Genomic DNA, 15113 nt, shown 5'->3' with positions numbered 1-15113 from the left:
CATTCAACTCTTGTAATGAGAAGTTTTATTCAACTGTTTATAGAGCAGTTGCTGACTATAAGGTATCCATGACATTTATATTACCTAGTCGAATATTTCTTATAGGTGCATGCTGAAAACTGCTCACATAATAAAAGCATGAGGGTAATTTGGCTCCAGCTGTCACTGAGCCAAGAGCAGGCCTGCCCACAGCTGCCTGGTTAGGCACACCTTCAGATCCTTGTATAAAATATTCCTCTTCCACTGTCATTCTTGAAAACACACTTTTCCCCTATCACTGTTCATGAATACCAAATAAAAGGTAAAGAAATTGCTCTCAAAGGAAACTCTTCATTTTTATTTAAATGAATACTTAATGAATATACTTAAGAAGAAATTGCCCCGGGATATTTCTAGAACTATCTGTGAACAGAAACCTGTAAAATTAAAATATTAAATGTTAAACTTTTTATGGAATGGGATAAACCTTTCTTCCTCTTCCAGAGGAATAGAAGTTCCTGTGGCAAAGCACACTGCACACAGCTGCTGCTGGTGAGGGTTGATAGTGCACCTGGACAAACTGCCTCCATCAGGACTAAAAGGCAAAGCAGAGCAGAGAAAGCATGGAATCCTTGGGCCCTTGATCCACCATTTCAGCTCATTTGGGCTGTTTGCCATACCTGACTTGCTGGAGGTGCTGGCCCAGGTCTGAGTAAGTGCAACTGTGCTGAGCAGCAAAAGCTCCCACTTTGCTTCAGTGGGTGAGGTGTCCTATGCTGTTTTCCAATTTAATTTGTAGTAATAGTAGAACCCCTGATGAAATGTCATTCATTAAGCATCTTCCCGCCCCCAAGAAGATATACTACCATTTGAGGCAGAGGGAGGCAAAGACATATCTGGCATGAGACTTTTGACTCAGAGGATGCCCCTCTAGAAGATGGGCATGAGCCTTGGGCAGATTGCTGTGGTGTTTGCTGGAAAAGGAGAAGTTCAAGAGAAACATCTGCAGAGAAGATCCTGGCAGGCAAGGGGCTGGCTGAAGTTCCACTGGTGCCTGGAGCATGTGCAGGTGCTCAGAGCCACAGGCTGTGAGCAGCAGTAGTTTAAACAGAAGAAAAAAATGCCTAGTGGACTGAAATATGTTTTAGCCATCTGGATGATCAAAAAGTAGAGTTTGCTGATTCCTTAGAATTATCAATAAATAGGTATAAATTAAAAAAACAAGATCACCTTCACTGAGCTACACTGTCCTGCACCACTACTGTTTCTTGTCCTCCCTGAGAGCTGCAGCTCTACCAGCACTGTGCAAACACAAATGTTTCCTCAGCCATGCTGGCATACATGGCACTGGCTTTCTGTGCTGTTTTCTACTTCCAATCTCTGCTCACTTCTCACTTCTCTCACCCTGTCATGTTTTCATTAAATTAAATTTGATGAAATTATTTAAATACATGAAATTATTTTTGCTTCGCTTTCCTTCAGTCTTCATATTGGATTTCATTGTAATTTATTTACTGACCTTTTTTCTACTCTTAATGGTTTTGTTATTGACTGTATGATACCATAAGAGACTAAACACCTCTGTTTATAAGAGGTGCCCCTCAGGATTTTCCAGGCTTTCTTTTATATCCTGCACTGAAGTGCTGTATTTTTGAGATCATTCCTAGACCCTGGAAAATGGTGAAAAAGTCATTATTGATTCCAGAGGGACAGGTCTGATCACTAAAATTAATAAGACTCTAAGGTGAAAATTTTCACAGCTCTAGCTCATTCAATACCAATCCTCCTTGTGCATCTGAGGATGCAATCCAAACCACAAGTCAGTAAACAATTAATTGACCTGGTTTTTAAGAGGATATATCAGAGTTAGTAGGCAATGTACTTAGGCAGCTTGAGGCAGAATTGAAGTCTCATATTTTTAATGCTTTGTATATTTATAGGTACTGAACTCTGAAGAAAAATGGTGATTATCATCATTGTACATTCCTGTCAAAAACACAAGTCAGAGAATTTCACTGCACCAACTCAGTTAAAGCACATGTCAGAGAAGCATAAAGAGTTAATGATCCTCACATTTAAAATACACTCTGTATTTACAATCTGGATTTCACTTCAGCCCCTCACTTTAGGCTCTATAAATTTCTCTTTTCAACTGTATAAACCTCTGCTCACTTCTCTCAGCACAAGTACTTAGAGAGCGTGACCAGATATTGAAAGCCATAAATTCTATGAATTTTGCAATATTTTCTGAGATGCTTCAGTGTTCCTTTCATTTGCTTTTTCTTTTTTTTAACTATAAATAGAGCCTTCTTTCTGCAACCAGTCTCCAAAGGTCACCTTACAATGTTTTGCTATTTCCCATATTAAGCAGCAATGCTTTTCAGCTGACATTCCAACTTCAAGTCATGCATGTGAGCATGATGTGAGCTTGCTTCAGACCTCAGTGAGAGGGCTGCAAACAAGACTGCTGTATAATTGCCGAGGAAAATAACATCCATTGTCAAAAGGGGCACTTAATCAAACAAAATTTAGCTGCATGAATACAAGTGTCTCCAAATATTTGGTTCATGCTAAAAATATAGCACATTTATTAAAAATATATATTTATAAACATTAGTATGAACAGACACAGATGTTAAGCAAATGAGAAAGGAAAAATAACCATGTAATGTATTTCTCCCAACATTTTATCAGGTTTAGGCAGACCTTGCTCAACAGAATTGTTTTTTTCATGATTGCACCATATGTTCATTCTAAATAAAAAGCTTGTCAGATTCAATGTAAGTAAAAGCAAAAACCAAGAGAAAAAACCATTTGACCTAATAGACACACATGATCTGTGCTATGAAGCTATCTTTGAGTTCAATCTTTGCGGGTATACAGCATACATTTCTAATTATATATAGTTTACAGTTTCTTTCTTTTCCTTTTTTTTTTCTTTTCTTGTATTTTCTTTTCTTTTCCTTTTTTTTTTTTTTAATTGTTTTAAAACAACATATCCCTGGTGGATTTCTTCAAAGCTACAACTTATATAACTGCAGTCATTCTCCCCCAGACTGAAAACCAAACCGAAAGGGAGAGGGCAGGAAGAAGAGTTAAGCTTATTACTGTGTGAAAAAGTCTTGTTAAATTAATTGTGCTTCAGTCTTCGCTGCCTTCAGGCAGTGCTTTTATGATGTGTTAATATAATACAGAGTCAATTCTGATTAAAGAACTTGTCAATAGTCAGCAATGTTTGTTGTCACTCTTAATGGCCGTTTTATCTGGTCTATTTGCATGCCTTCTAGTTTACAACGTTGTATAAATATACACAAAAATGATCACAATGAGGTTCAGAATTGTCCCAATAATTCCAAGCATTGCCAAGATGGTTTCTTCTTTGCTTTCCTTTTCTTGACTGCCTTTATCTTCTTCATTTCCACTAGTGATTACCATCTTGGTGGCCAGTTTCTTTATCCTTCCCTTCAGAATAACCTAGATTTAGGAACAAAAACATCAAAATTGATTATTAGTTGGAGTATAGAAACTCATATTAATAGTGGAGCCAATGGCAGAATTTTTGCCCCATAACACATTTTATTAAGAATTCATTTGAAAAGAATTAGTATTTCTATTAGCTGTTCAGTAAATAATTAAAATTATAGTTCAGCTATTCTGTGGTTTACTTACAACCCTCTGCTTATGTGCCAGCAACCGCTCCTAGCATACAGAACAGCTGCTATAACATTATAAAACTGGTCAGAAATGTACCATGAAGTGAGACTCCTCCAGCATCAGTGGATCCCAGACTTTGCCTGCACTGGGATCTTGCCATGTGGTGGAGACCCCATATTTACACTTCAGTGCCAAGAAGCAAGTGAGGGAAATAAAACTGGGAAGACCTTGCTTCTTTTTTTACTAGGAAAGAATCATTAAAGAGAAAGGCATTTTGTCTCCCGATGAGAAGGAAGACAGCAGTGACTTCTTAATAAATAATTCAAAATAAAAGCAAAACCAAAATAACATCCATCTTGGCTTTTATTTTCCTCGTTCTTAATGTATGATGAAAAGTTCCTTGCAGTGCAGTGAGCTGAAATGTATCGATCTGCCTGCAGGGAGAATACAGCCATTTCCCAAGCAACAGCCCCAGCCTAAAAAAAGAAGATTCCTCAAATGTGGGACGAGCCCTGACTCCCAGCACAGCTGAAGCCACAAACAAAGAAGCTTCCTTGGTCTTCCCACCATCTGATTGTTCAAATTAGAAATGGATAAATTCTTATCTGTGTTTATCTAACACTGCAAATTTTAATCACATGGGCAAACCAGAGTGTCCCAGAAAACTGAAAAAGGTTGGCTGATCTCCCAATGCCAACTGATCTGCCAAGATCTGGGTTCAGGCAAAGCCCTGCTGCTGTCTTCCAAGCTACAAACCAAATCCCATCGTATTTCTGCAGCAGAAAGCAGTGGTAGGATGTAGAAAAAACAAAGTTCCCCCACACCTCCTGCCTTAAAGAGGGATTTGATTTGGTCCTTTAGTGGACCCTCATTCCTCCCTCCACTAACTCACAGAGCAAAGGCAGTATCTCCCAGGCAGTGCGTATATTCAGGGGGGTGAGGGCTCCCCAAAAACTGCCCACCACCTCTGTGGGCACCTCCCCTCCAGCAGGAATCATCACAGCAGAGTCCTGACCTGCAGCTCCTCTGAGCTGCTCCTGCCATGCACAGCCACAGAGCAGCAGCCAGAGCACTGAAAGGATGGAAAGGACTGGGAGAGGTAAGGAAATCTTGCAATGGAGAGACTGAGAGGAAGAACTGAGGATCCACATAAAACAACGTGTATTTTTGTCACACCTGCAAGTTGTTCATATATGGGACAGAGAGTAACTGCTGGCAACTTCCTAGAAGTGTTTGATTCCCAGCAGGTGCAGGGCATTGGTGGCAAGTAAGGCAGAAGTCGGGCTCTGCAGAGGCCGCTGTACTTACACTTGCATTAGCATTTACGTGTTTTGTCTTGTTGTAAGCAGTGGATAAGAGGAAAAAAATAAGAAGGGAGTCAGAAACCTGAGAGTTCCCACAGCAAACAGCAGTCAGTGGGAGCAGGGGGCACCAAGGAGAAGGGCATCAACCATTAGAGCATCAACCATTAGAGCATCAAACATCAGAGCATCAAACATCAGAGCATCAAACATCAGAGCATGATCATCCAGAAGATCTTTGGATAACCTGCCCCAGGAAAGCAAAACTTCACAGGCACCAGGTACCTCACAGGGATGTGGCTCCAGCTCTCAAAAACTGTGTCCCCAGAGTTCCTTCAGCCACAGCCATCTGCAGCTCTTCCTGCAGGACCTACCTCTCCCAGCAGCAGAAGGGTTTTGTTGTATTTGCCCCAGCTGGTGTCCAGAGGAGGGTTTGGCTGCACCTGGTGTATGTCCTTCCTATCTTGTTAATTGCCACTGAGCAGTCAGTGATATCTGAACAAACAACTTGTCTCTGGGAAATCACAGGAGAGTTCCTACCAAAGCCATTTTCACTAATGTCACAACCTGAGGGCATCCACTCCGTGTGGCATCGGACCACAAACCCACATCCCAGGCTGTGACATGCAGCCATTACTTCACCCACAGAGCCATGAGTCATTTGGATATTCTGTTCTTTTCCCTTCAGTAACTGGAAGGTTTTCCCTCTGGCCAACTGTTTGCATTTCACTGTTTATTTGAGAAATCAAGTAGGATTACAAATATAGTCTGATAAAATCCCAGGCCTAGAATGGAAGGATTTGAGGGGAGAGTGAAGCTCTTTCTGGCTGGTTCCCACAAGAGCTGAACAGTCTTGATTCAGCACACTGGTTCCCACAGAAATATGATCATACCCAAGCATCTTGTGAGTCAAGCCTTTCTGGCTTGAAAAAGTCCAGAGAAGGTACAATTTGACTTGCATCCTGTGCTTCGGGCAGTTTCCCATTCACACCAAAAAACCCACAGAGAGTGGGGCAGAGCCCCATCTCTCAAGGGGCAGCTTGACTCTGCAGCCACTGGCACTCTTAACTTTGGTACAGTGACCCTGCACCACGTGTGCTAGGAAATCCTGACTCCAGGATTAATGTGAGCAGAGGCAGCATGGGGGCTCAGGCAGCATCTGATCTCCTGTTATTAACATTCCCATTCTTTTCTTAATAAACTGTGCAGCACGAAGTCAATATCAAATTCTCTTCTGCAGAACACTAGATCCTAAAATTAACATCCATCTAAAAAGTAGCTAAATAATTCACAAACGAAGGAGACATATCAAAGGCTGTTAGATATAAAGACAAAGCCTCTGGCTTAGCAAATCCTTGAGTTGTGAATTTTTTTTAAGCTAAGAAATTATTCTGGGGAAGTACCACCACATCTTTGCCTTATTATTAAAGTCTCTCCCAGGCACCCATTACTGGCTAATGAGAAAGTCAGAGGTCCTTGGGCTGCACAATCTCTGATCTGAGGCTGCACAATCCCATTTTTCCTCTTTGCAAGTTGTGCTAATGAGCAAGGAGATAGTGGGTGGTTTCAGTTCAGGTGACATGAATCAGACTGCCAGGTTATTTCTGTCCCACTAAGAGGCCTTACCTGAGGGAGAAGCCCCCAGTGTGATGCAACAAAATATGCACAGAGAAGCTGGTGGCTGGAACACCAAGGTGGCATCAGCATTTGAGAGTTTACAGAGGGGCTGATGCACAGTGTGATCTGTTGGAGGTTGTCTCTATGTGCCTGCGTGCTGTATTTGGCTCACACTTTGGTGCATCCTGGGACTGCATAAAACTGCATCTTTTTTGGATGAAGCTACACCCAAAAAAGTGCTTTCAGCCCATGGTAGTAGGAATCCAGACTAAAGCTGGTGTGAAGTAAAACCCCCAGAAAACACATAGTGTGGGCACTGGCAGCACAGGTTTTCCTGGAGGGATTGCTCCAGCAGGTCTGCTCTGCTCTCCTTTTCATACATTGCCTAAGCTACAAGAGTCAGTACACAAAGGCTTGGTCTTCAGAGGAGTTTAACATTGAAACAGAACATGACTGGGCCCAAACACAATTATATTAGTACTTTGCCAAATATAGCACTGTTGAAATCAAGGTAAGCGTTGACTTTGTACAGTGAGGAGAGCAGAATGAAAATTACTTCTCCATATGTAAGGACTGACCTTGGGAGAAGAGTAGCACTCTCCTAATGGCAGACTCAAGCCTTTAACCTTCACAGATCTCATGCTCAGAGTGGTATTTTTGCTGGCTGAGGTTTGTGGGTGTTTTTTTTCTACTGGGGAAATACTTGCTGTCAGTTTTAGTATAATTACCCCAATTAAGAAAGTAGAAAAGTCATCTGGCTTTCTGGGTATCTTTTCTCAGTCTTTATTGTTCTCTTCTAGAAATGGATTTTATATATTTGACCTTATTTAATATTTTTATGATTCTTATGACACATTTTTTCTTTTATATTTTTCTGGTGGTACTTCAAGCTTGACAGAAACATTCCTTTTCCTTACCCAGAACCATGGCTAGAACTCAGATAGAACTCCCTGAGATAGGAGGGCTAGAGAACACTAAATTTACCATTTCTTTTAATAACTATCCTTCTTATTTAATTGCTATCTCATTAGGAAAGCACTTTCCTGCCACATCAAAATTAATGTCTTTCCTACTTCATTTTGTAAGATTCATCATTAACCAAACATCAGCCTTTGTACAGATACATATTCCAAAAAGCTATCCATTAAAAGATAAATTTTCTGTGTATTCTGCACTGCACATGGGAGACAAGGACAGTTCAGTGGTTAGGACACTCCTTGCACTATTCATCTCCTTGCACTTCTTCTGGCTTCATTCCTTATATCTACAGGAAATCCACTTATTCTCTCTCTGCCTCTGTTTTTTCATCTGTGGGATTCTTTGAAGAATGGCTTTTTCAGCCTACAGCAGAAAATGGTCCATAAAAAAAGTGGGGCCTTGCAAATATTTCGTTTTCAATATTCATTCCAAAACAGGAACACACTAACATGAAAAGTTTTTTATCCAGCTGTGGTATGAAATACACCTACTACCACCTCCCCAAATCTGGGGAACATTCTGCACATCACTGCCATTGCAAACAATCCAATGAAACAGGAAAAGCATTTTTAGCAAAAGATCTTTTTGTATCTCTTCACTCAGCATGACTGATCTAAAGGTGATGGCTTGATGGCAGGGCTTTGGAAAAGGCAGTAGCAAGTGCATGTTTGAGAATTTACTGCAGTATGTTTGTCACATCAAAGGTACAAAGCACATCCCTCACAAAGCACCTGCCCTGACATATCTGACAGTTTTTGAATATTCTGGCACCTTGAGTTGATCTTGAAAAAGTTTTGTAATATTAAATCATTTCTCCTCTAAGTCATTATTTATGAGCTCCCCAAAGACGTTGCAAGTGGAGGGCTCAGCCAGCAGAATCTGAGCTCCTGAGAACTCAGAGAAGGGGAGGATCATCCAGGCCCACAGTGCTCCTCCTCATCAGCCCTGTGCTGTCATGTATCACCTGGCAGCCTGAAAAACAAGAATGGAAACTTCTGAAAACCTCCCAGGGTCAGATGCTCAGCTGGTACAAAGCAGTCTTCCTCCCCCAGCTCAGCTCAGCTCAGCCACCTCCATTTACATCAGCTGAGGATATGGCTCCTTGTTTTCAATCTACCTTGAATATCAGTGAGCACAAATTTTGTATTCTTAATCCATAATCACAGACAATCACCAGCCAAATTGTTTTGATATTTAAACTTGTTTACAGTCCCCAGGCTATTAGTTGTGATGACACATTAAGAGATAAGAGAGTTTTAATTTTCTGAGGATAGTTCCACCCTCTGGGGATAAGAAACATGCAGCAGAAACTTGTTTTGATTAGCAAACTGAAGAGGGCACAGAAATCACACACAGCAGAGTGGGAGTGCAGATGCTGCTGGAGCTGACACCTTCCCTTATCTCACAAACAAGTGCTCGAATTACCAAACAGGGAGGAGAGGCTCCTCGAGGATTTAACCTCACTTGAACATCACAGTCAAATGCAGTTTTGTTCCTTTCCTCCGAGTAAGAATTTAAAACCTCTTTTTCCTCCAAGGGCAAACTTGAGAAGTTGGGTGCTTGGCTTAAAAGCTGGACAGCCCCCAAGCAAGATGCTGAGCAGGGCATTAAGTTTTGCTGCTTGTGATGTATGGGAGGAAGGCACGCTTGGCACGCACATTTTTGCTTGTTTGCTGTTCTTTTTCTAGGGATTACATTGTCACATTCTCACTTCTGTGATGATTTTTTATCTGCTCTTGATCCTTGTGCTGTTTTGGCTGGACAGTCCTCTCCTAAACTCCAGTAACCCAGGGTACTTGTCAGCTATCAGTCAAGATCCTGCTCAGAGAAGCACTGGCAGGTTCAGGGAACCACATTTGCATTTCTTCTTAGAGTTGGATTTCTTCTTTCAGTTGGAACTGAAAGATACCATGTAAATGCAAGATGAGGCCAAGAGAAGCTCTGGGGTTATAAAAAGCTTGACTAAAAGCTCATCCAGGCACAGCAGTGTGCACAGGCACTGCACAGTATGTATGAGTAACAGAGGAATCAAAATGGAATGAGCAGAAATTAATAAACAGTAGAAATCAGTATACCCAGGAGAAGCAAAGACCTGCCATAAGAGAAGGGAGAGGGGAAACTAGGAAAGGTGCCCATGGGGAGATCTTTCATTAGAGAAAAAAAGATCAGAAGGAACAGGAATGTGAGCCAGGTTCAATAACACTCCCCAGCAGTGAGCAGAGAGACCAGTGCCTAAAGCGAAGGGATGTCTCAGTGGAGAGAGGATACAAGCACTTATGTAGTCCTCAAGCAGGAAAATAAACCCACATCAGACTGCTGCTATGCTGCAGGTTTTAGTCAGTGGGAAATACTTGCTATTTATAGCACTACAGGATATTTCCAAAGGTCTCAGCAATGTGAGACCCCCTCTAGAATAAAGGGAAGCACTCAGCAGCAAAGAGCTTACTCTGAGAGGGCAGAATTTAAATAAGTAATGTATTACAGGGCTCATCCTGATCTTCACCTTGGGTCTGATCCAGTTTGTTCTGGCAGCAGTTTTTGTCCCCCAGGCAGCTTAGAACTCAGGGGAGGAAAAGGACTTGCAGCCAGTTTTACAGTTCTTCTTTCTCTTCCTTTGTGTCTCTGGGACTGTGATACACTCAGGATACCTAAGCTCTATTGTAAATAAATCAAATATTTTCCATACAAATATCCTTAACTTAGAAACAAAGCTATAATGCATTGCAGAATAATGATCCTCAAGCACCAGGCTGTTAGTAGTGTGCAGGCAGTGCCATCCCCAGCCTCACTGACAGCCTTTGGTTCCTCCACCTACAGCAAGGCTTCCCACCTCAGGGTTCATAGGCTTCATGAGTCCCAGGTTCCTGGGTTGTGGAAGAAAGAAACAAACCTGCCCAAAGGGAGAGCACATTACCCTTTAACCCACAGTCCTTTCCCTTTTGGTATGAGATGCACTATCAAGAATGAATGACTTGTTACAGATCAAAACTAACAGTCTATATAAAACACAACCGGAGGAAGCATTTATGATTAAAAGTCCAAATTTAACAAGCCCAGAGGTTAGCAATTTTCTGGTTCAGCCTGAAGAGTGGTGAAATTCAGCGTGCTTCTCTTTGGTTTGGACTGGCCTATTTTGTGTTCACAACCCATTTTCCTGATACACAGCACTTTGCTGGGTTGCTCAGTGCTAAACTAGCTGGGTTGCTAGTTTGACTCTCAGTGGTACTGTAGCACACATTTGCCATTTTCCTCCTTTTAAATACTCACTGTTTATTTTCAGACCTTTAGATTTCCAGGGTAATACTTGTGCAAGTATTGCTCAGTTTTATTAGAAAAAGTCAGATGGTCCAACTTCTGCTTCTGTTTGTTGCTCACATAGAGGAAAATTAAATCCTGGCTTGGAATTTGGAAGTTAGTGACAATACTCTCTCACATTTGCTGAAATCACATTTCATGGGCTGCCTTTCACTTTAGGAGGCAACAAGAAAGTCTTTAAGCTGAATAAATAGAGAAAATGGTTGAATGAATGAAAAGCAAGGAACAACTTTATCCCAGGAGTAGTCAGTAGTTAAATTAGTGCATGGATGCAGCTATTTTTAGTAGTCTCTTATTCCTTGATGCTACTAAAAGCTTGACTTGGACCCAATATTGTTTTCTTTCTGTTTTGGTATTTTGCAATCTTCAGTGAACTTGTCACTACAGTGTCCTCTAGCAGTGATGTCAAAAGATAATTAAGGATTTCTGGAAAAGTATTCACTTATTATTTGAATTTATTTTTCACTCCTCATTAGGCACTTTGGGACAAAATGAGTAATTTGCTTTTATTTTTCAGGCCATCTAGAATGTTGTAAGTCTCTTACCATATCCCTGTAGCCATCTTTTTTCAAGAATGACAAATACCAGTCTGTCTGGTGGTACCCTCATACAGAGCCTATTCCATGCTTTTGGTTTGGTTTTTTTTGCCCTTCTCTCTGTCTTTTCTGTTAATATGAAGGAGTTTTAAGCAGCAGATGGCAAAACCTTTCTGGGCTTCAGGTATTAATGTCCAGCCTGTGAGCTGAAGCTGTACTGTGCTTACTCCATATATTCTGTCATTTACACCTATCAAGGTTGGCAGAAAGAACACTTCTCATTCATAAATGAAAAAGAGAAAAAAGAGAAAAAGAAAAAAAGAAAAAAAGAAAAAGAAAAAGAAAAAGAAAAAGAAAAAGAAAAAGAAAAAGAAAAAGAAAAAGAAAAAGAAAAAGAAAAAGAAAGAAAAAGAAACTAACACTTCTCCCTACCACACACCAGAAATTATGATAAAGATTTGAAGTTTGAAGCCAGAGCTCTCTCTTCCAGTCTTTTGCTCATCTTTCCTGGGTTAACAAAGCAGAACAATAAAAATCTATCATGAGCTCATCTGGATGCTGAAAATAAATAAACAAGCCAACAAATAAATCTGTAGAATTCCTCAAATTTTCAATTTTTTTCCAGATAAATGTGGTATTAGCTGAAAAAGTTTTGTGAAAGAATGAGATGCTAAAGTATCACTATAATTTCAGGCCTATTTTTCTATTTCAAGGGCATCTCCAGGCTTCTCTTTTAGGAGCAAAAATGCACTGAAAGCCTTGTACAATGAAAAAATGCAATATCTAAGTCTCAGAGAAAGACAGGTCTCCGTTATCTGCCAGAAGGCACATAACCTCTGTCAGAAGCAATTTGAAGATCTGCCCTCACCACTGCATGTTGGAATGGAAACTGAGCTGCTTCAAAGACATTTAAGAAATATTAAGAGAAGGGAAAGTGACATAAATTTATATTAATTTGTTGCTATATAATATCTCCAAGTTCAGCCAAGGCCAGAAGATAATTTGGCCTGTATTGGATCAAACTACCTTTAGCTCAGATGTGACCCCTCCTTACAAAATAAATGTGCACCAGAAGAGCATTCAGAAGCCTGAGGGATATAGAAGTAGAGTTTCTCTAGGAAAGGTCTTTTAGTGTGTAGGTAAAACAACAATCTATAAAACCTAAAATCTCTGCTTTTATTTCCATCTATATCTTTATTCCAAAATTAATTTTTAATTATGGGTACTTTAAGAGAAATTACAAATAAATCTAACCAATTGACACTTTCTGATTTAGGAGAGTTGTGTTCAGGGTTTTTAAAAATCATTTTAAAATTATAAATGTTTGGTTTAAAATTATACTTACTGGACATTTTTCTCAGGAAAAATAATTTGTTTTGGAAAAAAAATCACCTAGTTTTGCTGTTTATAGGAATGATACTTGTAAACCAATTTTTTTTATCCATATAAAAACCTGACAATCATTTCTCTGAAATACTCAAATATCTTCACTTTGAAGCAAGGACTATTCTCAATTTTACTGTGGCTGAGATGGTTTGATATAAGTGCTGAAGAAGGTTTTATGTGTCTGAAAAGATGTTTATTTTTAAGTGATAGGTATTGTAAAAGAAATTACTTATCTTGTAATTTCTTTTCATGTTTAATTACTTTCCTAGCCTGGTGTATCCTTGCAGCACTCCAATAGGTTGAAATGACATTGATATTTTTCCATAAGAAAATCTGAAGAGCAGATTTTCATTTTGCTCTTAAAAATAAATTCTTTGGGTTTTTTGTTATTAATTTTCAAAGACCACCCAAAAATGCCACAAATAAAGGTGATCCAGAAAGAATTCAGCCTCCATCTGTTCATGCATTATCAGGAAGGCTTTAGAAAGCACCGAATTCCAGCTTCAGTCAGAGCATTGCACATTTCCCATAGAAAAGGAGAAAAAGAAAGCTTTTTCTTGTAGAGTGTTTCAATTTCTTTTTTTTTCTGCGTCGGAATTTCGAGGTGTCAGGAGAATCTGAGAAGAGGAACAGCAGTCTTTTGTCTGTAAGTCTGAGACGCTGCTCTGAGGAACAGGACAAGCTGCTCACACAGTCCTTTTCAAACCTGTTCCCTGGTCTGTGTTTCTGGGAGCCTGCCTTGGGCCTGGGGGTTGGAATATCTGAAAGTGGCAACCACTGGCCAGCAGTGTAGGGGAAGGTAATAGGAGCTGCAGGATGTGCTGCCAGGTCCTCTGAAAAATTTACATTAGACACCCACAGTTATGGGTACCTGTAATTTTGCTCTTCATTTGCCTTAGGTCACCAGCTGTACCAGGGAGCAATGACACTCAGAATTGCTATTAAGATGCTATAAATGGAAATTAGTGAGTGCTTGCACGTGGCAAGGACCCGCATGGTGGAACACCCTGGAATGTCCCAGCGGGAAATAATTTTGCCTTCACAGCAGAGTCTGAACTATGCCTGGAAAAGAAAATCAAGTATTGAACTCACAAACTGAGTCATTTATTATGGGCACCGAGTGAGACTCGGATCCTGCGCAAAAATAGTCTGTGACTGATGCACCTGTGCAAGGTGGCAAATTAATGGAGTAGAGACAATTGTGCTTACAGCATTTCTTAGCTTCAAGTGCTGAGCTGCACAACCTTGATAATGTTCTTTTCACATACTGTTTTGTGTGTAATTATTACCTGTATCAGTCCAAATTTAAAAATAGAGTACTTCCCTATTGTATGCCTCTTTTAGGATGCATTCGTGGCTGAATTTTAGAGGTTCCAATACCCTGCAACTCACACTGAAGGCTATTGGCACTGTCACAGCAACACCATCCAAACTCTGAAAATTTCAAAGCCTCTTTCAAAGCCCTGGGATGAGCGCTCCAAAATGGAGGCAGCCAAAAATCCCTAGCCACTTGTAAAACATTAGATGTAATAAGATAAAAAAGCAGATAATTTGAGGAAGAAGCTAGTTTCTAAACCAAAGTTGTCAAAGTAGGGTAACACTCCAGGCAACCAACTCCCACACCTTTTATCATCATCATTAGTCATTTATATTGCAGCAGCATGCAGCAACCCCTGCTGACGTCTGGGCTAGAAACCAGACACAGATAGTGAGAATGATACCTAGCCCAAGCAGCTTGCAAAATTACAACAGTATGAAGTATAAGAAAGGGAGGGAGGAAGAACAGAAGGTTGAAGTGGATTGCTGAAGGTCGATTTGCACAAACTTGGCACAGCCGGGAGAGTCAGGGCCTCGATCCATGGGAGCAGCTGCCCCTCTGGCTCGTGCTCTGAGTGAGCATGGCATGGGAGAGAGATGGCAGCTTGACTTGTGCAGCTTCCCTGCTCCTGGGAAAACAGGCTGGTTGTGCCAGGAGTCACACATTTGGGAAAACACAAGGGCAAGGTGACACATCTCCCCTTCAGGTCTTGGGGTAGAGCTCTGTGGCAGAGCAGAGAACTGGGATTTGGGAGAGAAAATGTCACAATTAACTCACAAAATGCTCTGACAAGGCCATTGGTACAGGCAGTGAAGAAAAGAGCATGGGAAGAGCTGGTTTTCCTAACCCCTGTGCACTGGTGCATTGCTATAGCAAGTGTTTGCTGTTGGGAGTTGTGGGTATCTCAGGCTGAGGTTGGAAGGGACCTCTGCAGGTCACCTGCTCCAACCCCCTGGGCAGGCAGGATCACCTAGAGCCAGTTGCCCAGGACCATGTCCAGGGAGTTTTTCAATATCTCAAAGATGGAGA

The 15113-nt window shown here is 40.8% G+C and overlaps 1 protein-coding gene across 7 annotated transcripts in view; it reads right to left on the bottom strand.

The window, feature by feature from the left end:
* Positions 1-1881: 1881 nt before the first annotated feature.
* Positions 1882-15113, bottom strand: part of TUNAR (TCL1 upstream neural differentiation-associated RNA) — a 161703-nt gene continuing 148471 nt past the window's right edge. For all 7 annotated transcript variants that reach the window (XM_066551301.1, XM_066551297.1, XM_066551296.1 and 4 more), the window contains one exon: positions 1882-3453. In XM_066551301.1, the coding sequence (XP_066407398.1) occupies positions 3268-3414 (147 nt within the window). In that variant the 5' untranslated portion in view covers positions 3415-3453 and the 3' untranslated portion in view covers positions 1882-3267. The remainder of the gene's footprint in view (positions 3454-15113) is intronic.

This window comes from Molothrus aeneus, chromosome 6 (genome assembly GCF_037042795.1).
Source record: "Molothrus aeneus isolate 106 chromosome 6, BPBGC_Maene_1.0, whole genome shotgun sequence".
In the NCBI taxonomy this organism is placed as follows: domain Eukaryota; kingdom Metazoa; phylum Chordata; class Aves; order Passeriformes; family Icteridae; genus Molothrus; species Molothrus aeneus.
Note: the sequence above shows the minus strand (reverse complement) of the source record. Positions and strands in the feature narration are given on the sequence as shown.